This window comes from Etheostoma spectabile, chromosome 14 (assembly GCF_008692095.1).
Source record: "Etheostoma spectabile isolate EspeVRDwgs_2016 chromosome 14, UIUC_Espe_1.0, whole genome shotgun sequence".
In the NCBI taxonomy this organism is placed as follows: Eukaryota; Metazoa; Chordata; class Actinopteri; order Perciformes; family Percidae; genus Etheostoma; species Etheostoma spectabile.
The window spans coordinates 21,596,514-21,620,612 of record NC_045746.1 but is presented as its reverse complement, the minus strand read 5'-3'; the positions used below and the strand labels follow the sequence as shown (position 1 = coordinate 21,620,612).

Sequence of the window (24,099 nt, the reverse complement as noted above, 5' to 3'; positions counted from 1 at the left end):
AGACCAGTGGAAATCTGGGCTTTGGTCTGATGAGTCCAAGTTTGAGATTGTTGGTTCCAACCGCCGTTTCTTTGTGCGACGGAGAAAAGGTGACCGGATTGATTCTACAAGCCTGGTTCCCACCATGAAGCATGGAGGAGGAGGTGTGATGGTGTGTGGGTGCTTTGCTGGTAACACAGATGGGGATTTATTCAAAATGGAAGGCATACTGAACCAGCATGGCTACCACAGCATCCTACAGCGACATGCGACATCCTATCCAGTTTGTTTAGTTAGACCATCATTTATTTTTCAACAGGACAATGACCCCAAACACACGTCCAGGCTGTGTAAGGGCTATTTGACCAAGAAGGAGAGTGATGGAGTGCTGCGCCTCCACAGTCATCGGACCTGAACCCAATCGAGATGGTTTGGGGAGAACTGGACCGCAGAGTGAAGGAAAAAGGGCCAACAAGTGCTAATCATCTCTGGGAACTCCTTCAAGACTGTTGGGAAACCAAGCCGCTGAAAATTTCGGACGGATGTTGGCCACCTTCTGCTTCTTTTGTGTTGGCGTTCTAACCTCCGGTGGATTTCTGAGGACTATGGTTAACTGCTCCTCAGATCTCTGCAGGGTAAATCCAGACCGCTAGCTAGACTATCTGTCCAATCAGAGTTTTCTAAACAACTTTTAAACGCACACATGTTTCACCAATACAAGGTCCTTCCTGAGACTATTGAGCTTAGTGTGGCCCAAGACCATTGTGATTGGTTTAAAGAAAGTCCAATAAACCAGAGCACGTTTTTCTCCTATCTCGGAGTGCTGTGTGGACTAGCCAGACCCTCCTTCATAGGTCTGGTAATGCAAGACTAGACAATGCAAGACTACCTTTGGACTTCGACTTCACTGTTGAATAAAGAGCAATGATTGGTCGGTAGATCTGAGGTGTCTGGAAGTGGAAAGGCTGAGCTGAGATATAAACGCGTGCCTTTCAGTTCATTCAGTGCTTTAAAAACATGAAATAATTGTATTCAATCAATTTTGTATATTGCTGATAACCAGTGAAGGGCATACACAGTATGTTCACTCCTATTACTGGTGAGGACAAGGTGGTAGATAGATTTCATCAGAATACATATATGTCATATACATAAATGTTGGTTGTGTGGGGTGGAAGGCTGATAGAGCTGTGCAGTTTGTATCCCATAATGATAGAATCTGCCCCTATTTTCCTGTGTCTGTCCTTAATTTGATTTCAGTGTGAATGCTCTGAGCTTGGCATTATTCTATACCTCTAAGCTCCGCCTCCAGGAACTCCTGCGTCCACAACAGCGTGGCCTTCTGTTTCCAGGGTGAACGGCTTTTCATAATCAGATTTACAGAGGCAAAAAAAGAAAGTAAACAGGAGGAAGATGCTGCCAGTAGATATGAGAAACAGACAGCTGTAATCTCCCACCGGGGGCTGCTTAGCTGCTTTAGGACTGCTGGATCACTGACGCTTCTTATCAGCGCTGGGGGAGGGGTCCCCATTATATGAAAACTGCTATCATATATACAATATCGTATGCAAATGAAGTGATCACACATACAGATTGGTTTCATACCAAATTAGATATCCACTATGCGTAACATTGACCCCGCACATGAATGTGAATATAGATTGAATGGAGATGGAAAGAATGAATGTGGTTTATTTCACTTTACATTATCATAAACAAATCATGACAATCTGGGTGAATACACAATTGACAAAACATTATATATATTTAGACCAGTCCATTTCACACAACAGCACTCACACACTTAACCATAAAAGGAATAGGGTGAAGTCTAAGGTTTCTCATTGCCTATCCTAAACAATATCCCAAAATATTAGCAGGAAAAAAAGAAAGAATAAGAAAGACATTAAAAAAAAATAACAAGAAAAAACAGATAATTTCCTCAGATGACACATCCTAACTGGATTGCCTGTTTAATGATAATGATTGTTTTTCACATCTTTTTTTTTTTACATGTCAATAAACCAAGGAACACATGAAAGGGAAAATGAGAGACAGTCATATCTTTTCAGCTTTGCTTACACTCACTGCTCGACACCGGCAGCTCCAGCAGCGCCGGTGCTATGCGCAAAGGAGCCCTCTGCTCGTAAAGCACAGATTTATGGGGGAAATTAACATATCATTAACATACCACAGGCACTCTTAAAGGAAGGTTATTTATAATTAGGTGACAGAGACATTGGCTCGCATGGTGCTGGAGAGGGGGAAGAGGAAGTTGCCACCATTGGAAAGGCCTTTGGAAAGGCCCCGGAGAAGTGGCTTTTCTTTTTTGTTGAAATGGAAAAACTGGGACGCCAACCCTGTTGTTTCCTTTGTGCAATGTGTTGGGAGACAGTTGGGGGTTTTGCTGTCCTATTTCTCATCATCAATAATATTATACTGGCCTGCTTCTGTCGGCCAAGAATGACCTGTGCAAAACCTTACTGTTTACATGGTATATTTTACTGTTGCAGTCTAAATAAACTGCAGAGGACTAAGATACATTTGCTCTACTTTCAGGGGTCTCAGTGAACAGTAACTAAAACAATAAATCCATGCTCTTTTAGCATATACCCTGTTGACAGCCTCTGTGGGTGGAGACTCCAGTAATGATGGCGGAGTGGTTGCCAGCTACTGAAAAACGGGATATTTGGTCCAGCTATTGAAGTCGGATGCTGCTGAGTTTCTGTTGTTGAGTAGACTGCATGCAAATAAAGATGTCATGGGAAATGCAAGTATGGTGCAGCAGTTGTTTTCAACAGACTTGGACTGTGGGCAGCCACAACATATCTGACCTTTCAAGCTGATCGACTTCTTGTAAAACCCAAACAAAATAATCAAGACAGTATTTCAAAATATGTAAACCATGGATGGATGGATGGATGGCATTTTCTGCCATAATATATTGGTCAGTCAAATTACCACTTAGGTCCAGACTGAAACAATTTAGCAACTGCTGGATGGTAACATGCTAAACTAGGATGATGATCACAGTTAGAAGGGTCAGCCCTCTCTAGGCACCATGGGTAGTACTTTGGAGAACCAATTACAGCAGCAGTCAGGGCTGTAGTCAAGTCAACCTTTGTCCAGTCCAAGACCAGGGGTCTGATTTAAAAACATGACGTATGCACAAAACGGGGCTGAAAATGTCCGTGCCCCACTTCCTATGCAAAGGTTGGGATTTATAAAAAAACAAACTTGACAGGAGAATGTGCGGTCCTCCACGCAAACTCTGACCCATGCATACTTACATTTTGGAGACAATTATGGGAATAGGCGACGTAGATGATGAGGTGGCGAACTGAAGTCAGAATGCAAAAAGTAAATGTGGGAAGAACGATAATTCGTAATATTTTGAATATTGATGCCGCACGTACATATTTCACGTCTTATCATCCACTTTATCATGAAGATTAAATCCAGAACTGTTATTTGCGCATGTACTAAGTAATAATTTTTCTATAAACACCTTGTAATAAAAAATAATAATAAATAAAAACCTTGAGAACTACGCCAATGGAAGAATCAGGAGAGAAAGAGACTTCAGGGACCATGACTGGCTAATATGCTGATTTAAATTCCCTAAAGATGTGTTCTTGGGGCTATGTACTGCAGTGGGTCGAGTAGAGAGGTCAACCTCATCACTAAGGCTTGTTTACATGTAATATATAGTTATGTTAAATATTATCATATAGGTCTGGTATAGCGAAGCGGTCCCCAAGTGCCGTTTTGGACGGTATTATTAATATATGTAGTCTAAAGGTCAGGTTTCCCTACGCTGGGTGAGAACATGCCAAAATAATTCAATTTGCAGCAATTTCCAAGTGTCTGAGAAGTTTTTTTTGCTTCGCCTGTCGTCATGATTCGGCGTAATAAAAGAAAAACTGCCAGGGCCATTAACATACTGCTCCGCATTCATGAGGTGCTTTGCATTGACTATTCATGGTTAAAAATGGGCATGTACAGGGCGAGATAAGAGGCTGATTCACTAACACACACTTACTTACTCATAAATCATAGATTACTGGGTAATCTATGATTTATAAAGGGAGCATTGCTTACAGTTTTATAAATCTAAATTGTTTTTACGTATGCCATTTTTTGGCTTTTGGGCATACGTACACCTAGTAAGGATCCTAAGCACAATTTTATAAACGAGACCCCTTGACTAGTAGAGACTGAGTCAAGATCGAGTCCAAAAAGGGTCAAGTCCAAGTCAAGACCCAGTCCAAATGAGAGACAGTCAAGACGGAGCAAGAAAAGATCAAATAAGGCCACATTATGAACTTAAGTATAAATATGTCACTTAATAAAGCTGAAGTGCAACTTTAAATATTAGATATTAAGACTTTTTATTCCGGTGTAACAAGAACATTCTGGGCTGCCGATGGAAAATGTAACAAATACCAAGCAACACAGGTGTCACTATAAACTGACATGTTCACTTTATTGAACTTATTACTTTTCCTGAAGAATCCATAGCACCAAGCGCTCGCTGACATTGTGTCTGTGGCCAAAATGATTGATGGCTGATGATTGAGGCATATGATGCAGCCAGGTGTATACTGACGACCAATACCAATGCCCGCTCTAGATGGATTTTTAATTAAACCAATACCTGTTGTCTGAAAAACCACGCTTTATCAATGGTTTTGTTTTGAAACAGGAAGATACTTTAGAAAAAAATACATTTAGTGCTGGACTCGGTCAAGACAACATTTATTATTTGGCCAGTCCAACCGCCAAGTCCGAAACAAGTCCAAGTCCAAATACCAATGAGTCCAAGACAACTTTGAAATAATTGAAAAATGTCTTGACTGCGAGTCCAAACTCAAGTACTACAGTAGTAGTAGTATATAGAGTACATGTTTGTAAGAGGCAGGGTTGCATGGAAGGATAACCTAAAAGTATGTATTTAAGGTAATAATCCTTCAGCTCCGATGGGTTGACTGCTGTGATCTTTCTGCACTTCATTTCCCATTAATCACCTGCTAGTCAAGTACAGGGTGCACACGTTTTATTATATTACACCAAAACTAAGCACCTTGCATTATTAACTATATTCTTGCCTCCCAAAGTTGCTGGATTTATTTCAAAAGAGCACAGATGACAGAGCACACAAAACAGCGATCACATAGATGAGCTAAAATGCGACAAGCAAAGAAGATATTATTGTGCATGAGAACACATTTTGTCTGTACATTTGTTATGAGGACAGGCAGCAGGACAAAAGCAATCAATTAAATGAAAGCCGCAGTAGAAAGGATTGTAGGAATTGCCTCTGCGCCACATACATATTTCCTGTCAGTCCTTTTGTAACTCTCCAGCACCGAAGCATCAAACCTCATTATGTAACAGTAAATCCTCGCCGAATTCCAGAGAAAAAAAACCAAGATAAATGTTGCTGACTGTGACAGCTAACTAGAGCTCGTTCCTTAGACGGAGGATATATGATACCAAACTTTTTTTTTCCGTTTTTTTTGTCCCATCAGGAAGAAGAGCTACGGCAAAGCGGCGAGGCCAAATATCACCACCTGAACGAAGACCTGCACGTCCTCATCGAGGTGTTCGCCCCGCCGGCTGAGGCCTACGCCAGGATGGGTCACGCTTTGGAGGAGATCAAGAAGTTTCTCATACCGGTATGTTCCCTTCTTACAAAACACGCACACACACACACACACACACACACAAACACACACACTATACAATACAACTGTGTTAGTTTGCACTGAAATTAATTTTGCGTTCCAGAGCAGCTCCGCTCAAAATAAGAAATAACGAAAAATATACACACAGTTAGACAACAATTACACATCTAGTCTACACACACACACACACACACACACACACACACACACACACACACACACACACACACACACACACACACACACCTTTCCCCTTCCTGAATCTCTCTCCAGCTGCTCTCTGTGCCTGACCAATTCAGCCTGTCCACAGTGGAGTGAGTGAGTAATTGCTGAGACAATCTGCCCTTTTGCTCACACTCTTTGTCTTTTACTTAATAATAATTCTGTCTGTAGAAAGCGTCTGGTTCAGTGTGTGTCAGGGTACCCACAGGTTTTAAAGGTTTTTAAAGGCTTAAATCTAATTTTATAAAAATATGGCCTTAACAAGTTTGAAATTTCATTTACAAAGTCATGAAATTCTTTCTTATAGAAATAAATCCTGTAATATCATAAATAAAAATTTTTTGGGGTAACGTGTACATTCACTTTTATTTAGCATTTTTCGTTTCATAGTTAGCATAACCACTCTAAATGACAAATTCATTTTATGTTATTAGGGTAAAAACACACTTCACAAAAAAGTTTGATTGAAGTCAGTTAACGTTACTTAGTAACGACTTCCTTTCTCTGGGTCAAATTCCTCTTTTTTTTCTTATTGTATGGCCGTGAAGTTGGCATTAAATTTCATCCCTGGTGGTATTAAAAATGTCTTAAATTAAACTTGGAGAATCGTGGGGGTACCCTGGTGTGTGAGATCCTGGGTGGGAAGTTGTGGGTATATATAGCTTCTTATTGGCAGCAGCATGGGGCTTATTTACTTTTCCTCCATTCATTATAGGTGATCTCGCCAATGCTCCGAGCTATAATGATTTACACCTCACCATTAATTATCAGCAGACCCCTCCCTCACCCTGCTCCATGTTTCCTTGCCCCACAGTTTCTGTAAAACACATTTATTGATTGGGGACACATGGCAGTCATATCTATTGATTTATGATTCAAGACCTATTTTCATGTTAATTATGTCTTTTAATTTAGTGGCAAAAAAAACAACTGTGTGAGGAGATAAAGGCAACGGGGTCCCAGGGATTTATCAACGGGGAGATCTTGCTGCTTCAGGAACAGCGGTCACGGCAGTACTGTAAAGTACATTAATTAGATATTCCCGGGGCTGTAGCCCTGGAGATAGAGGACGGAATTTAATACAGTGTAATTGAAAGCGAGTCTATTGCTGTCTGTGTTTGTGTGTGTGTGTGTGTGAACACGCTGCCTCTCTGTGTGCAGGATTACAATGATGAGATCAGACAGGCCCAGCTGCAGGAGCTCACATACCTGAACGGCGGCTCAGAGGATGCCAAGGTGCCATCGGTGAGGGGCAAGTCAGTTGCCCGTGGAAGAGGGACACCTGTTCCAGGGCCTCCCAGGTAACCTGCATCCAAGTGTGTGTGCATGTGTGTGTGTGCGTGTGTGTGTGTGTGTGTGTGTGGGGGGGGGGGTTGTTGTGTATAGGTGCACTTTAGTTCAGCTGGGTAATGGCAAGGGGTGGCACAGTTCACAAAACCCACAGTTCGGTTCATATCACGGTTTTAGGGCCACGGTTTTGGGTTCTGTACGGTTCTTGTTATTTTTTCTTTTAGTCTTTAACACTCCAAAAATGCACTTGACCATATGATCTATAGCTTAATTATCCACAATGTAGGATACAGTATTAAAAATAAAAGATTCTGCACAAACTGAATTTGAGTTTAAGCCCATTATTGGGACCATCTCTGAGGGAAGCTAGGTGAGGTTTTGATACAGCCAGAGGGAAGATATTGAGGATTTCAACATGCTTTTCATTTCTTTGGCAACAAAAGGAGAAAGTGTATTGCCATCTACAGTAACACATGCCTTTTTAGCACACAACGATTGAAATATTACAGAATATCAATTCAAGTAACTTGCATTTATCCAACTGCCAACTTCAGTGTAGGCCCTTACAAAAATGTTATCCTTCAAAAGAAAAAGAGAACAACTCTTAAAGCTCCGTCTTTTGAATAAGTCAGAACACTTTAAACATAAAAGTTGTGATTTTTTTGTATAGTTCTTTACAAAATAAAAAGGGAACTTGTTTTGGGGAGAATAAATTACTCTGGGCTGAGTTTTCCTAGTAACCTCACCTTGAAGACTTCAAATGTTGGTATGAAATGAAAATGTCTGGGGGATTTAAGACAAAAAATAATGATCATTTATTGAATTAATCAAATTTGAACATATCTGTCAGTGGCTTGTTGATCTTTACATTAGGGTCGGGCAGTAATACGGTATATCGAGGTGTCTTAAAAATAGCAATGGTATAAGTTTCAATACTGTCATTAAAAAAATGCAATGCACTTATATAGGTGACAAGGATTAAATATGAAATATAATTTATTTTACTGCCTAAAAATGCTTATCTGTGTGTGTGTGTGTGTGTGTGTGTGTGTAGACTAGATGTGTAATTGTTGTCTAACTGTGTGTATATTTTTCGTTATTTCTTATGTGTGTGGAGGAGGGGGGGCAAACACAACTTCTGCAGTTTGGCAGCATCTGGGGTTTCGCCCTAATGAGAAGGGAGAGGTGTGTCAGTATTAGTGTTTGGTATTCAGTTTCCAACCGGTGCAGGCACAAGCCGTCTGAGCCTTATGTCATTGTTTTTAATCAGTCACGGTAATACTGTGTACCGCTGTAAAATAGGGAGGAGGTTTGATGATATCAAAATGCGGATACCTGGTATTATTTACAGTTGAAGAGAGTGGGAGTTCTTTTTGGAAGGTTTTTTTTTTAGTATTCCGTTGCGTTTTCAGAGTTAATGGTGTCATTTAGAGTTACAGCACATTTACGTCTTGCATCTATTTAAGCACGGATTTTTGTACTGTTTTATAAACACAAGATAAGGATGTCACACTTTATTTTGTAATGGAGAATTGGGCCAGAATTAGTAGATGTGTCGGTGCAAATGTTGGCTGCAATTCTCAATAAATTCACATCAGAACTATACTATATATGGGTAGACATTCCCGAGTTCAATGACGATGCATAGACTACGAGTGTGCTGCTGAGAAAGACCTGGATAAGCTGACCAATCAGAGCAGACTGGGCTTTTTAAGGTGGGGGCTTAAAGAGACAGGCTCTAAAATGAAGCGTTTCAGACAGAGGGTAAATACACTTATATTCAGGCAGACAGCATGAGAAAAATAATGTTTTTTGAACCTTAAAGCGTGTAAACATGTTGTAGAAGAAACCCCAAGAAAGTATAAACCTGAGTGTTATTATAATATGGGACCTTTAAGACCTGACTGACAGGAAGCACAGTGTATCATAATGTACACACACATACAGATATCATATGATTCCAATAGGACATGAAATACACTGAAAGAAAAACGCTGAAATTAAACTTAGAACTAGGCAACCAAATGTTTCCTGTATAAAGTGGCTATCATTCTCTCTGGAAGTTACTTATCATATTCTACAAAAATAAACAGCAGCAAATAGCTTCTTCAGAAGGCAGAAAATGAGCCCTGATATTTCCAACTCTGCTGACTGTGTGCAGACCTCAGCAGGAACTACAAACCAAAGCACTGCTGCTTTCAGTTAATGTTGCACCGTGCACATGGCTACCTACTGTATTTACTGAAATTCCCAGGCTGTTTCCTGTGCGGCAAAGCAAACCAACTGGATAAAAGAGCCTGAACATCTAACGCTGGCCAATCCAGCTTCCTCCGGACGGAGCTGTCAATAAGCGCATTCCAAGCCCCACCTCTTGGCTTCTATCCATTTATATATTTTACTCCCTTCCCATTATCTTATACTATTCCATATAAAACAATCACTCTGAATCTGATCATCTTTTCCTCCTCTCTATTGTACCTGTCATGCTGCTCCACATGTTAATACAGGTTGTATTCCTGAAAGATGGCAGCTCTCCTTGTAGATGAGACCTGTAGCATACATTTTAAACGCTGCAGTTAGGCACAGCTAAATGAATCTGAAATAAAGAGAAAATTTTTTGCTCCACTTTTTCAGCCTTGCTTGAAAAATAAAATCCTTTTTATAAAATAAAACAGTGAAGAAATAAAATGTGCGTGCGTCTACTGACCCAGCAGTTTTGGGACCCCTGTTTCAGACCACATCTTCTCTTTATAGTAGAAGTTATAATACTACAAATTTCAGTCCTGGCGCCGGTCCGGGCGGGGCTTTCTGTGTGACGTCTGATTATTCTCGCCGTGTCGCGTGGGTTTTCTTCATGTGTTCTGGTTTCCTCCCACAACCCAAAACATGTATGTTAGGTAGGGTTGCACGATTTATAGAAAACAACCACAATCACAATTATTTTGGTCACTATTGAAATCATTAACAATCAGTCCCTCCAGGATTTCGCAGACTTTTTTTGAGATTGCTGTGGCCCAAAATGCTTGATGTGGCAGGAACTTTTTGTAAAAAACTGCAATAAATTGAGTGATGTTTGTTGCAATGAAGTTGCTCGAGACAGAGAAAGTTGCAAAAAAAGTTGTTGTTTTAGTATAGTTCTTTTAAAAATAAAAAGGAAACTTGTTTTGGGTAGAATAAAACTACTCTGGGCTGAGTTTTCCTAGTAACCTTACCAAAAAGACTCAGGATGCTGCAAATGTTGGTATATTATGGAAAAGGCTGGTGGGTTTAAGACAAAAAGATAATAATTTATTGAATAAATCAATCAGTCAGTGATGATTTTTCATCATGAGCAACTGCAGAACACGAGAGTAGTTTTTCACGCAACAGCAGACCACAGTAAAGTGACTAAAAATGAGACTAAGACACCGAAACGTGGAAATATGCAATGTTTTTTTTGTGGAGGCATATTGATCTCTGTACACTCCATATGCAAAAGTCATTGTGTTTTCTTCTTATAATAATAATAATAATAATAATAATAGGCCCTGGGGCGTGTTCTTGTCTCAGTGTGTTTATTTCTTAAATATTAAAAAAAAAGAAAAAAAAGAAATTGACTCCCAAAAAATAAGAATAATAATTGATAATAATAAATATAATAAAGCCACCCTGGGTTTTTGACAGTTGTGTGCTTGAAGCAGCAGCAGTAGGAAATGTTGGGGTTGGGGTGCTACATGTTAGCACGTGATCATTAAACGCGTACCTCCCGATTTAAAGCTTAAAGACGTAATATTATTAGGGTAAGGATGGAGTTTCTGAAGCAAGGAGAGGTTCTGCTCAGACACACGTGGTGATTCAGGTTGTTTACATTTGGTGAATATATAAGAGGTTGATCTGTGTTATGCTGCCATATTTTAGGTGAGACTAGTATTCATTTGTGTTGAAAGGATCGTAAATAGTGTTTGGTAGTACATAGTGATGCAATGTTTGGTGTGCATAAACATTAGCAAAGCAAAGCTTCATTTGCATAAATGCCTTTATATGCAAATGACCTCCAGAAGATGCTTTCCTCTATGCTATCCCTGTGAACGCACGCTAATTCCAGCTCCTCTGAGACCTCACAAGACTGCAAATAAAATTCTCGTGGCCATTAGAGAACTTTAAAGCTCTTTGCGTCGACACTGTGATTTGAAAAAACGGCAACGCCAAAAGTCGTTTGTTCTGTGTTTACAAAAGAAAACACTTCTTTCATGAGATTTTGAGATAAACAAGGTTGCCCGGACCCATCCGCATCTGTATTGCTCAGTCAGGATTTAATTGGCTGTGTTTTAAATGACACTAATTAGAATTTGCCTTGCCTAATTTGAGTGTGATAAGACAGAAGTCCCACAGGCTCCTGAACAGGAAGTCACATGCAGTTTTACACGTGATTGATACCACTGCTCTGGATGGACACTCTGCCACCGTCCCTTATTCTTCTTTGCTTTTGACTGGAGCCCTTTCTGGAAGAGAAGCCCTCCTTTTACTTGGGAAGTGGCTGTTTTTTGGTCCAATTTTTATCAAGTGAACCTCCCCCGCTGTCCACGTTAGTCCACAAATGAATAGAGACTTCCATCTTTTTTCTCCTCCTGCCCCTAATCTGGGATGTTTCACCAATAAGCATGATAGCAATTAAAAGCATAGAAAGAAAAGGACCCGGAGTGCAACTTTAGTGGTGTTCTGCTTCTGCTTCAGGTCAGTTAACTGCTTTTAAATAGAAAGCTCAGTCGATGTGTAAAAAGCTCCAACAACACATCATAAAACCACAAGGTCAGGCTGCCTTTGATTTCCAACAGAGCGGCTTGACTTTGCTCCCATCTTGATTACAGTGCAGGTTAGACTCTGGCTTCTCATCTGGATGACTGACAATCACTATCTCACTCTAGCTCTTTTACAGCACAGCTTCATAAGAGTCAAGCTTGTTTACCTAAAATCAAACCCCAAAGCTTGCACCACAACATCCAAAACATTAACAATAAAATCAGGTTTTTGTGCCACTTCCCCAGAGCCCAAATGCAAGGGTTTAATTCAAGACAAGAAAACCTCCATCACTGAACAGGCAGAAATACCAGCCTTGTCATCTGCATTTTCCTTAATAGACAGGAAAGCAATTCAGACACAAGACATGCTGTGTGTTGCAAAACGGACGTGACTCACCTTCTCTCCACTGGAGGAACTTGCTCTGCACCTACACATGTAACCTGCCGCTGAATGTAGCAAATTCACTGCTGCGTTTGTACCAAGTCATTCTGGCCAATGGAGGAAATCACTAACTGGAGTAAAAGGGGATAAGGCAGCTTGACTGCAAACATGATAAATTACAATACCTCATCATAAAGACCTGGGATGCTGTGGGCATGTGTTGCTGATATATCACTAGTCTCGTAATCATATACTGTATTTTAATGCTTTAAGATTATATGAACACGTGGTGTAGAAAGAGGATAGATTGCAGTTACCTTATCCATCCCAACCTTGTACACATATCCATTCCTGCCTCCAGTAATTCTCAGAATGTATCACCTTCTTCTAAGAAAAAGTGAATAAGATAATAAATAAATAAAAATACATTTGAGTTCTTGCTTCTTCATCTAAACCTGTTTGTGTCTCGTGTCAGGAGTCGAGGAGGAGTTCCTCCGCTGCATGCGGCGGTGCCCCGAGGAGCAGCACCCAGAGGAGCCCCACCAATCCGGGCTCCATCTTCCAGAGGGAGGGGGGTTCAGAGAGCCAGAGGAGCTCCCCCAACTGCCGGGTACCGGCCGGCTCCTCCCATAGTTCAGGACACATATGGCGAATATGTGAGTACATTATAATCTGTGTCACACAGAAATGCAAAACTTTTGCTCACTACAGGCAAAAACATAATTTTTCAATTTTGAGTTTTTGGGCTATTTTGTTTGTCTTCTATCAGACTATCAAAAATACACAACACAAGATGTTTATTTAACCAGTTGTGTCTATTTGCGTCTGTAGATTTCTCTTAAATTCACCAAACATTAGATAAGACCTTATTAGCATCTTGAAAAATAAATGTTTTTGAAAAATTGTAATACAAAATAATTGTCTTAATGTAAGGGATCAACTGGGGAAGTTTCATGGTGAGATATGTAAGAATCTTTACCCAATTCATCTGTCTTGCAAAATGTATGGAATTGTGCAATCCATATCTTTGAAGGCCGTTTTCTCAAAACAAGTGACTAATAAATGACTCTAAGCCAGAAAAGTAGCACTTACATACACCAAACCTTCCACTTTTCATCTTTATTCTTTATTCTATTAAAGGGCTTTGTTAATTTTCCTAACCTGATTTATGTAACATTTTATACCTAAAACATGGCAAAAATTGATTGTCTTTTGCTGTTGACAATATTTTCTTATTTTTGGAGTGATTAAAATAGATATCCAAAATTCCTCCTGTGAAAACATTTGACTTTCAAAATCAAATAATTTTAAACCTGGCTTTATCCAATGTTCAGATTTGTGTTCTGGAAATGCATGCAAATAAGCACATTTAACAAGATCATGCATAACATTACATGTCAATTAGCTGTCATCCAAGGCAACTTACAATTGCTACATAGGCCGCACGCCTCGGGACCAACTATGGGTCTTGCTCACGGACACTTTGGTTGATGTATTTAATTTGCACATTTAAACAAAGTTTCAGGAAAACTTAATACAAACAAATTCTTGTAACGTAAGTAATTTACGAAGGAACTTCGGTGATCTGTTGCCGCACATTTGTTACTCTCTTTGGTCGGTCATTAACGCGTGGCATCAGTGTACAGTAGATGCGTGTTTTTGAACAAACAATTGCTTGATAATATCAATGACAATAACTTGTTGTCCAAGTTGGATATGAAAATCTGTTTTTTTTTAACATAAAGAACAAAATAATAGTTCTTCTTTTAGGATTACCACGTTATCATACACTTAACCACGTTTTCACCACACACCTAACTAAACTGTGACACAGCGGAACCAAGTAGGCCAGAATTAAATGAACTTTTTCCGCCCCCAGCATCACACGCTGGTTGCCAATGAAATGGCTCCAACAGTATCTATTCATTCATTTCTTTTCCCTATTTAAGTGCAGTCTGTGAGAACTTCATATTTTTGGGTATCTTCTGAGTTTTGCAAATTGACTATTTTTGACTAATTGACTAATTGAATTCTGGGCTCTGGGAACTTGTTCATAACCACAGTGTTGTTAAGACAGGCTACAATTAGGAGTCAACAATGCATGCAAGTTTGAGGATGATTACTGATGTGTTTTGGTATTGTAAAAAACTCTGCCTAATTAAACTCTAGTTGTCCAGCTTTGCTGTTCTTGTCCTTAGCTGTTATGTATTTTTCTGTGTAAGTTCCTTGAAATCAATACAACCACCGGAGTCAAATTTCTTTTATGTGCATAGTATAAAGCTGAATATGAACATCTTGAAGTTAGTTATTGTAGATTGGTCTGCTGATTTGGCCCACCCACCATCACAACAGTAGTGGCCGTGACCCACAGCCCATGGAAGCCAATACAATACATTAAACCCCTCTGCGCCTGATTTCTTCATTTTGCATCACACATCACATAAATTCAACAACAGCATCATGATTATTGTTAATCAACCTCCATTAATCCACATAGGAATCATAGAAAAAGACTCTCCTTACAATTTCAGAACTTGCATGAGACTCATCACAAGTTTTCTTCAGTATCAAAGTAATCCAGTGATAGTCATCTCTACAGCCATGGGTACACTGCGAAGATGAACTGCTAGTAGCTAACTCTGCGTACTTTTAATGGTGCCAATTTGATAAAGCGATAAGAAAACAGGGCTCAAGTTTTGCCCCATAGCAACATTATGTTTCCTATTTACAACTCCCAAAACATTATGGGAACTGTTGTTCCTGAACTTGGAGCATGATTATCCCCCAAATAGAAATAACATAAATTAATACATTTATTTCTTTTCTTATTGCACTATAAAAAAGGTTATTGGGGATGGACATTTTCTCAGCTTTGTCTGAAGGGGGCCCATAGTGTCAGACTTTAAAATCTGCTCTGAATAACCAATCACCAAAAACTGCTTAGAGCAAGATTTCTGAATGATCCACAATATTGGTGACACAGCTGCTGTTAAATTAAAATTGTATTATGTTATGAGCATCACAAATGGAATTCCACTTATCTTTATTGCATTGGTGTGGCAGCAGAAAATGTATACAGATATTTCAAAACACTGGCACATAAAACCAAATCTACGTACATTTCTTTATGCCATTGCGTGGGAGAAAATGTTTTATAATTTGGATGAACTTGCCCTTTTAAAAGACGCCAGATTCAGCCCCAAATTTGCATACTTGTTCAAATATGAACCTGTATGAGTTGAACTCCAGCACATGTCGTTTTTTGACTTGCTACACAAGGTGTTGTTCCACATACAGAATGTGAATTTGTTATCGTTGCCAATATTGTGATTTGGTCTCGTAGCTTACCTGTACACTGTTATGGTAACCTGGCTGTAATATCAACAGCTGCCAGACATGAATATTTTAAGCTTAGAGTCAGAGTCAAGGCAAGTTCCCCAGGGACTTCAGCATCAACATTGCATATTTTGCATATAGAAGGTAAGAGGAGGTGGCCCGCATTGGAAAATTGCCCCAGCAGCCCATACCTAACCACATGTGACAGGTTTATTCAGAGGTTGCAATTCAAATGTGTGGAGGTCGTGGAGAATGACTCCTGGACCAGCTGTTTCCCATCATTGTCACAGTTGTAAACTGCATCCCCCGACACCTGCACCTGTGTATCTGGGTGGAGAAAAAAACACCCCCAACATCTGCCGGATGATAAATCTCACCACATCGCTGCAAATTAGAGGCTGAATGAGTTTAACTCTGTATTATATCTAAATACATCACCATCCCAGGACAAGTGTTCTCCATCCGGCCCTGACAAATAGGCTCTTGTGTTCATCAATGAAATGACAAAGAAATGTTTCTTGTTTACATTTGTTGCCTTCATTTATCACTGCTCAACATTTGCCCATATGCATGCTCCCATTGTTGTGTTTTTCCTACTCTGCATCGCCACGGGCCAAAACAATTGTTCAGCTGGAGGCGATTTCTTTCTCTCTTGTTCACTCTTAAAACGCCAGCCCTGGGTTACCTGGGTGATTTTGTCATGATGACGCATGGGGGTAGAAACTATCTCTGTCAAGTTGTTTTTTGTCTTACATAATCTACCTCTGTTATCGCTGTTTGTATATCAGTATCAAATTACTCTGAATCCAATTGTTACCAAACAAAATCACAGAAATGTTATTATGCTGTGATGCAGTCTTGGCAGCCCCATCAGTCTTAACCGGTTACTATGATTGCCGCCAAATCTCATTTCATGTAATTCATTAGGTGCATTGAGAGCTCTGTCTTACCTACTGCTAATCCCATTGAAGAATGATTAAACATGATGTAATTCCCATTTTAGAAACAAGGCTGCATGTCATCTCTTTTGTGCTACTTTGTTGCCAATGTAAACCTGAGGAGGCTAATCAAAGTAGCAAAACTTCACTTTCATGCTAAATCTAGAGCTGTATCCATGTGTGGTTGTTTTTCTCCACATAGAAGCTTAATTCCTCTAGTTGATGAAGACCAAGAAATGTGCAATGCACGTGGGTTGGTATTGTTTATGTTACATCCACTGGATACAGAAATCCATTCTGAGCACTGTGGGTCCTGGCTGACTGTTACGGCTTTTAAAAAAAAAAATCTTTGCATGTTCAGCAATTTTGAGAGCCAAGCATTGTTAATTGAAATCTGTTCTCTATGGTGCTGCTCTTGTAGCTGTTGTAATCTAAATTGGGTGTAATGGTTAGGAAAATACGTATGTCAGATAAGAGAAGTTGCATCCAACGGGTGTGGCAGACAAGTCTTGAAGATTAGATTGAAACCTACTCACACGGGACAAAACCTGTGATTTGGTATAATTGCAGAGAAAAGTAATTAATTAATTAATTAATCATCTGTACTTTCCACTACAAGTTAGACATTAAGCATTCTAGTAATTCTTGTATTTATGCAGCTGTAATTTGTTTTGTAAGTGTCTGTTTGGAACAGGACGATTACCAGGTTCCCAATACTGAATTTGTTAAACATTACACCTGCTAATCATCAGTGTAACATTGTCATTGTGAGCATATTAGCATGCTGATGTTACTATTTCCCATTTGCACACCAAGTCCAAATTCTTTGTCGCGCCTTTAAAAATGAGTACAAACTCATGTTGTGTCAATCACGTTTTCCCACCGGCTCCAAAATCAACGTCCTTCAATCCATGTTTTCAGAACAGGTTGATTTCTGCGTTTTCTTGCATCCCTCAAAAGCCTTTAGAAATTAGTTTGACCACTCAGAGCCTCCGTAAATGCAAACGTCGTCATCCAAAATGGCATCTCATAAGCTGATTCACTTCGTCTCCCAGCACAAAGCACTTTCTCTCTTTACAACAAAGAAAGAAGAATACAGAGATGCAGAATACAAACATAGATTGTGGCGGTGATTGAAAAACAGCTTGGAATCGAGGATGATAGGCACTGATTGAAAAACAAAATACCTACAAAATATTAGACAGTAGTGCTGCTTCTATAGGCGGCTTAACAATGGCTTTTTGCCAATGTCATTCATTAGCCCCTTTTGTATTGCAATTGTTTGCCGCAAATAGAGTCTTAAGGTGCATCAGACGTAGTATGCAAGGATTCTGTGCGTAATGATTTCTATCGGATTAAAAAACGCATACGGAAAATACTGACTTGGTGTGCAAAGGCCTTGAATCTTTTTATCTTATGGGGTCTTTCAAGCATGAGGCATCGGTGAAAACCCTCACAATCAATACATAATGAATATCAGAAATGATGAGCTTGTAGAACCATATATATGGTAATACCATTATATGGCCGCTTCGCGAGAACAAAGTGCTCATTACTAACCCACTGGTCAGCAATGGCCATTCTGTGTACTTTTCATTTTCTCCCTGTGCCTGCATTAATCTGCACAGGGAAAGCAAAACCAGACGAGTACAGCTGGTTGCATCTGAGGCGAGGATGTTGAATTTTTTTTTTCTGGTGCAGGGGTTTCTGCAGGGCTAATTCCTTAATGACATGTATTCCCATGTATTTGACATGTATTTGATACTGTAATACTTGACAGATGTGAATACACTATAAAACTTAGCCCAAGATCAAAACCAAAGGTGGGAAAGTAACAGTTAAAGATAAAAGATATTTGTCAAGTGTGACACAGGGTGGTGATATTTTAACTTGATGCATGGGCAAACTTTTTGGCATCCTCAATCTGATAGCTTCAGTAGTATTTTTACCCCTGCAGCGGAAAAGCTTCAGCAAATTCCAGCCTATTCAGCGTTCTGAAATATGCTGGCAGGAAGAGACGAATAAATGACACATAGCTTTGAGACATTTTGAGACCAAGACAGATGACAAAGAGTTATGGATACTGGATTTTTTGTTTTCTTTGAACAATATCATGGTGTCTTATTTTGCTTTTATCTGTAAGAAGTTAAGAGCAGTGTGTGGCACAGCTGTGCGGAGGCGAGACTTTTTTTCTTTGAACAGATGGTATCATGCTAAAGTCATTTGGGAAGAACAAGGCATTTCTTCTTCTTTTGATTTGCTTAATTTCCTCGCTTTGTAGTTTGCATAGGTGACACCTATGGGGTTTTAACACAGGCCGCGCAGTATGTGCAGTTCATAATGTGAGGACAGTGTGTTGTTGAACTCATTTGGATTTAGTACAGTGTGCAGGGAACTAATCCAGCGCCTGAAAAGCCTGCTCTGGGTGTCAGCGGCATCCTATCGGTTACAGTGGTATTGTAGCGCACAGTGGAGCAGCTGTGATACTGCTGTTGTAACATGCAGTGCCAGGCCCTCTGTTAGTCTTCAGTGGCCTCAGAGGCCAGTTCTTATCTTTTAACAACACGCCTCTCAGCCATCCACTGGCATACAAATGAAAGACTCACTTAGGGGCTGCTCTCTGTCTCCCCTGTCTCTGTCTCCACTCCCCTCTTCCACCCGCTCACTGTCACACTAATCCTGCTTAGTGTCGGAAACACAGCGCTGTTGCAGTATTGTTGTGCTATTGTGCTCTCAGAGATATTTTTACTAATGGTATATCAATAGAAACACATCAGATATTATAATGGATTCAATCACACTATCATCACAGGCCGCTTTCTTTTTTTAAACTGTTATTCCTCGCGTCAGACACCAAAGAAAAGAATCATTTCCAATGTGCCAGTGTGATTTATAAACCAGAGCATGTTTCTCCTCTCAGCTCGCTTGTAACTCAATTATAGAGGAGCGGCTCTAATAAATGGCAATAACATGCCATTGTTAAAGTTTAATATGGTTCTTAATACCAGGCCCTGTTGTCCAATGTGAGTGGACAGCACCTACAGAGATTCGCCGACGAGGACTCCGTTAACACTAATGGCACATGGCTTGTGCTGAAAACTAATCTGGGTCGCTAGTACCTGCTCTGCTAACACTGGACGTCCATATCAGGACAGCTTGGTCAGGACTCCTCGGTGTCATGCTCGGTAAATCCTTTTGGCGTACTATTTCAACATTCAAGGTAAGGTTAGGTTTAGGAAACAAAACAAGTTTGTTACATTTAGGAAAAGATTTGTAGTTTGGGTTAAAATAAGCATGTTTGTAACGTGACCTCAAAGTGTAATTAAAACAATAAGTCAACTTGACTTTTGCTTTCACACAGAACAGAGGTCTCTTGGCTGAAAGTCCAACCAAGGTACCAAGAGAACAAGTCCTCAAAACTTTGACCCTTTCACATTTGCTTGCTACCTGGAAATCTAATGGAAGACTCCATGTAATCTTCATTGTCCCCAGACGATGAATTTCAATCCTCTAGTCCAGTTATCATGCCATAATTCAGACTTTTTTTATAAGAAATATCAGAGGCGCCACCCTCAGGCCAAACTGCCAAATGTGCGTGCAAGATTTCCTCTAATTAATTTGGCTGATGAGGAGATGCATATTTTTTTATTTGAATGACCCTACGGTGATTCTCCTGTCAACAGTATGGTTATTTTGTCACACTTTAATACTGTAGCGTGTAATAAGGCATAATTGCAGCCTAAGATACTCTAGCAGGGCTTTTGAATTTAAGGCAGTGGTGAACGAGCCAGTATTACCATATTTTCATGTTTTGTCGCAGTGACATAATCCCATGATATCAGCTTGATGTGGTTATAATTAGAATTTTAGGCTGTTTTTTTTTCTTACTGTAAACTAATGCATTAGCACCTCTAAGAAGACACTGCAAAACAAAGTCCTATCGTTTTTGGGACAGCCCCTGGCCACCACTGCCTTATACATGGATATGGATAGTGCAACTTGAATCATGATCAAAATACATTTTCTAAAAGTAAGGAAAACTACACAAAATATAGTACATCAAGACATTCAACATATATATATATATATATATATATATATATATATAGACACTACCAGTCAGAAGTTTGGGGTCACTTCAAAATGCCCATTGCACTCCATTATAGACAGAATACCAGCTAAGATCAGTTGCATTGTTTTTTTAACCAGCGCAGCAGTTTTCAGATTACATTATGTGCTTACATAATTGCAAAAGCATTCTCCAATGTTTTCTTAGTTAGTTTTTAAAAATGATATCAGATTAGTAAACAGGATGTGCCTTTGGAACATTGGATGAATGGTTGCTGATAATGTATGATGTAGATATTGTGTTAAAGATCAGCCCCCCCACTCAGATCAGCTGGTATTCTGTCTATAATGGAGTGGAATAGAAATTTGTAAGTGACCCCAAACTTTTGACCGATAGTATATATATATATATATATATATACACACACACACACACACACACACACACACACACACAAAGTCTGGGGTCACTTTTTTCTATTTCTATTGCACTCCATTATAGACAGAATACTTTGTTTTTTTAACCAGGACAGTTTTCATGTTACATTAAGTGTTTACATAATTGCAAAAGCGTTCTCCAATGTTTTCTCAGTTAGTTTTTTAAAATGATATCAGATGAGTAAACAGAATGGGCCTTTGGAACATTGGAGGAATGGTTGCTGATAATGGGTAATGTAGATATTGTATTAAAGATCAGCCCCCCCACTCAGATCAGCTGGTATTCTGTCTATAATAGAGTGGAATGGAAATTTGCATGTGACCCCAAACTTTTGACCGGTAGTGTGTATATATAATGTATGTATACAAAAATCCCATTTAATTTGTTATTTCTTATACAAACGGAAATTAAAATGTTAAGCCATTTTTAGGAAGAAATAAGAAAGAACGTTTAGATGTTCTGCCAGATGTTATGCCAGAATATATGTTACTGCCAGCAATTCATGATACCACTGCAACACTTACAATACTCAGCCCTAAAAGCAATCACATCTCTGTTTGTCACATCAAGTTATATAACTCTGCAGCCAAGACGTGTAGTCCCTAGACTTGATTCATTTCTGGAGTTCACTTCCTATTTATTGTGCTGCTGAACTAGAAGCTTTGTGCCTGGCTGCTAATTGACTGTGTGGATTTATTTTGAGATGGAAGTATACGCATACATTGTTTTTCCTGTAGTAGAAATCATGTTTCACCAATATGCCATATATTATTTTTAATAGTATTGTGTTATTTAATTTTCTTTGACCTATAAGAGGTGTAACATGAAGGCAGCAGAATAACTGTTCCCTGTGTTGACCTTATTTAGTACCTGGGGTCCGTTTCAGAAAGCAGGTTTAATGAAAACTGAGTTTGTTAACCCTGAGATGAGGGAAACTCTGGGGTTTCTGTTTCAGAAAGGGGAGTTAATCAAACCTGAAAAACAAGGGTAAGTCCAGCCCGTTTCAGAAAGAGAGGTAACCTAACCTCAGAGTCAGTTACTATGGTAACTGAGTCTGTGAACCTAACCCCTGTCGGGAGCAGGGTTTCTTCAATCAGTCTCCTCCCTCTGACACAGCGCTCTGTCAATAAAAAAAACAGGGTTGGTTTATGTTAGGCAGATTATAAAACATTTTTTTTCTCAAAACATGGCCTTTCTTTTTGTCCATGGTCCCGTTGATGAAGAAGTTGTATTACTTAGCAGGGAGTTAAACATACTTCGGGACATGCTATTGAAGCCCTGACTATAGCCTAGATGAATTTTCATTTCCAGATAACTTCCTATTTGAGCAGTATCGTTTTCCTTCCCAGTCTATCAGTTATGTAGCCCACATAACCTCATCCGTCCTCACATCCCTAACGTCATGCTCTACATCCCAGCACATTGTTTGTGTCACATTAGGTTTTTTACACACGCCAGTTTTCTTTAGTATATTAGTAAAGCCACTGTATAGCAAAGCACCATCCACTGACCAGTTGGTTTGTTACCATGGTTAATTGTAGTATCATGGCTCCATTCATGCTGCCTTTTTATTGTGGTGGTACACGCACTTAACTCTGAGTCAACCTCCTTCGAGTTTGATTGAACCAACTCGAATCAGCTGTTCTGGAACCGAAAAACTCAGAAGAGTTTCCTATCTCAGGGTAAATCAACTCAGAGGTCAGGGTCGGACTCAGATTTAGTTAAACCTTCTTCCTGAAATGGGCCCCAGGTGTGCAAATGGCATGCACGTTTATTCAGGCTGGCATATTTCAGTTGCAAAACAAATTTTGCTTGGATATTACAGAGATTCTACAACTGCACAAGCTTCCCTCTAACCTGGTGCATTATTAAAAGTATCGATGTTGACATTAAGAATTGACCCCGAGGCAGTTACATGAACACACTACAGCAGTCAACAAAATGAAGTGGAGCTCTACTTTCTCTAGAGCAGGGGTATCCTAACTAAATCTAAACTAAAGAGGTCCAGTAAGTCAACCCTCCACCCCAGCAGAGGCCGAAGAATTTGATACCTACAAATATATACAATATATAGTTTAGTCAACATCTTTAAACTCAAAAGGGCAAGAATACACTGCCTATTATATTATATGATGAAATAAAAAAATGTCATAAATCCATCAGATCTAAGTTTGCTTTGTAAATATTCCTTTCAGGCAATGAAAAAAAAGCCTCCTCAAAAAGAAAACTAAATACTAAAGTGCTCTTTTAGGCGGATCTGAGCTTAATAATCACTGAAATATAGAATTACAAGCTTCCTAGCTTAAAACAGGAAAAAATACAGTGTCTATATTGAACAAGCATATGAGGAATGGAAAAACCAACACACTTATGCCCGCGGTGAGAGAATGAGACAGGACTCATACAGTGGGCTTTGGGCACATTGCTTTTCAGGGTCTAGACCTTAGACTGCTCTGTCTAGTTTCATAGTGCCGATTAATAATTCCACTTTTGATAATCACAATAGACTTGTGCAAATGAGGCACACAGACCTCGTAGAAATCATAGCAGGAAGATAAAACACGTACTTTTCTGTTCATTCATCTCGGAAGATTCGGTTTTCACTGTCAACTTTTTTACATTTTGATAATGGCATGTTCCTTTATCGTTTTGTGTACCTGTGTTATACCTCGGTCAGCTCTCCGGCATGTTTTTGCAACCTAGCAACGGCAGCAAACAGCTGCAGGCTCTACAGAGCTGGCCTTGTTCAGCCTGTTAAAATTCTTTAATTGACAAGATAAATACCCATATAATTTATACATATTTGCTAGTTGTGTCAAAAACTAGCAAATGGATCCAAAACTGGTGACCCCTGCTCTAGAGTATAGAGCAGACCTGGGCATCTTAGGGCCCGCGGGCCACATCCGGCCCTTTGTGCGTCCCAGTCCGGCCCGCGTTTTGCCAATCATAAATTACAAAATAAATTTAAAATATATCTATG

At 39.6% G+C, this 24,099-nt stretch overlaps 1 protein-coding gene across 3 annotated transcripts in view; it reads left to right on the top strand.

The window, feature by feature from the left end:
* The window catches only part of khdrbs3 (KH domain containing, RNA binding, signal transduction associated 3), a 136,430-nt gene that overhangs the window by 80,019 nt on the left and 32,312 nt on the right, over positions 1 to 24,099 (top strand). For all 3 annotated transcript variants that reach the window (XR_004334934.1, XM_032535297.1, XM_032535298.1), the window contains exons 4-6: positions 5,511 to 5,657; positions 7,050 to 7,189; positions 12,814 to 12,994. Coding sequence is in view for 2 of the 3 variants with exons in the window: in XM_032535297.1 (XP_032391188.1) it covers positions 5,511 to 5,657; positions 7,050 to 7,189; positions 12,814 to 12,994 (468 nt within the window). In the remaining variant the exon portion in view is untranslated. The remainder of the gene's footprint in view (positions 1 to 5,510; positions 5,658 to 7,049; positions 7,190 to 12,813; positions 12,995 to 24,099) is intronic.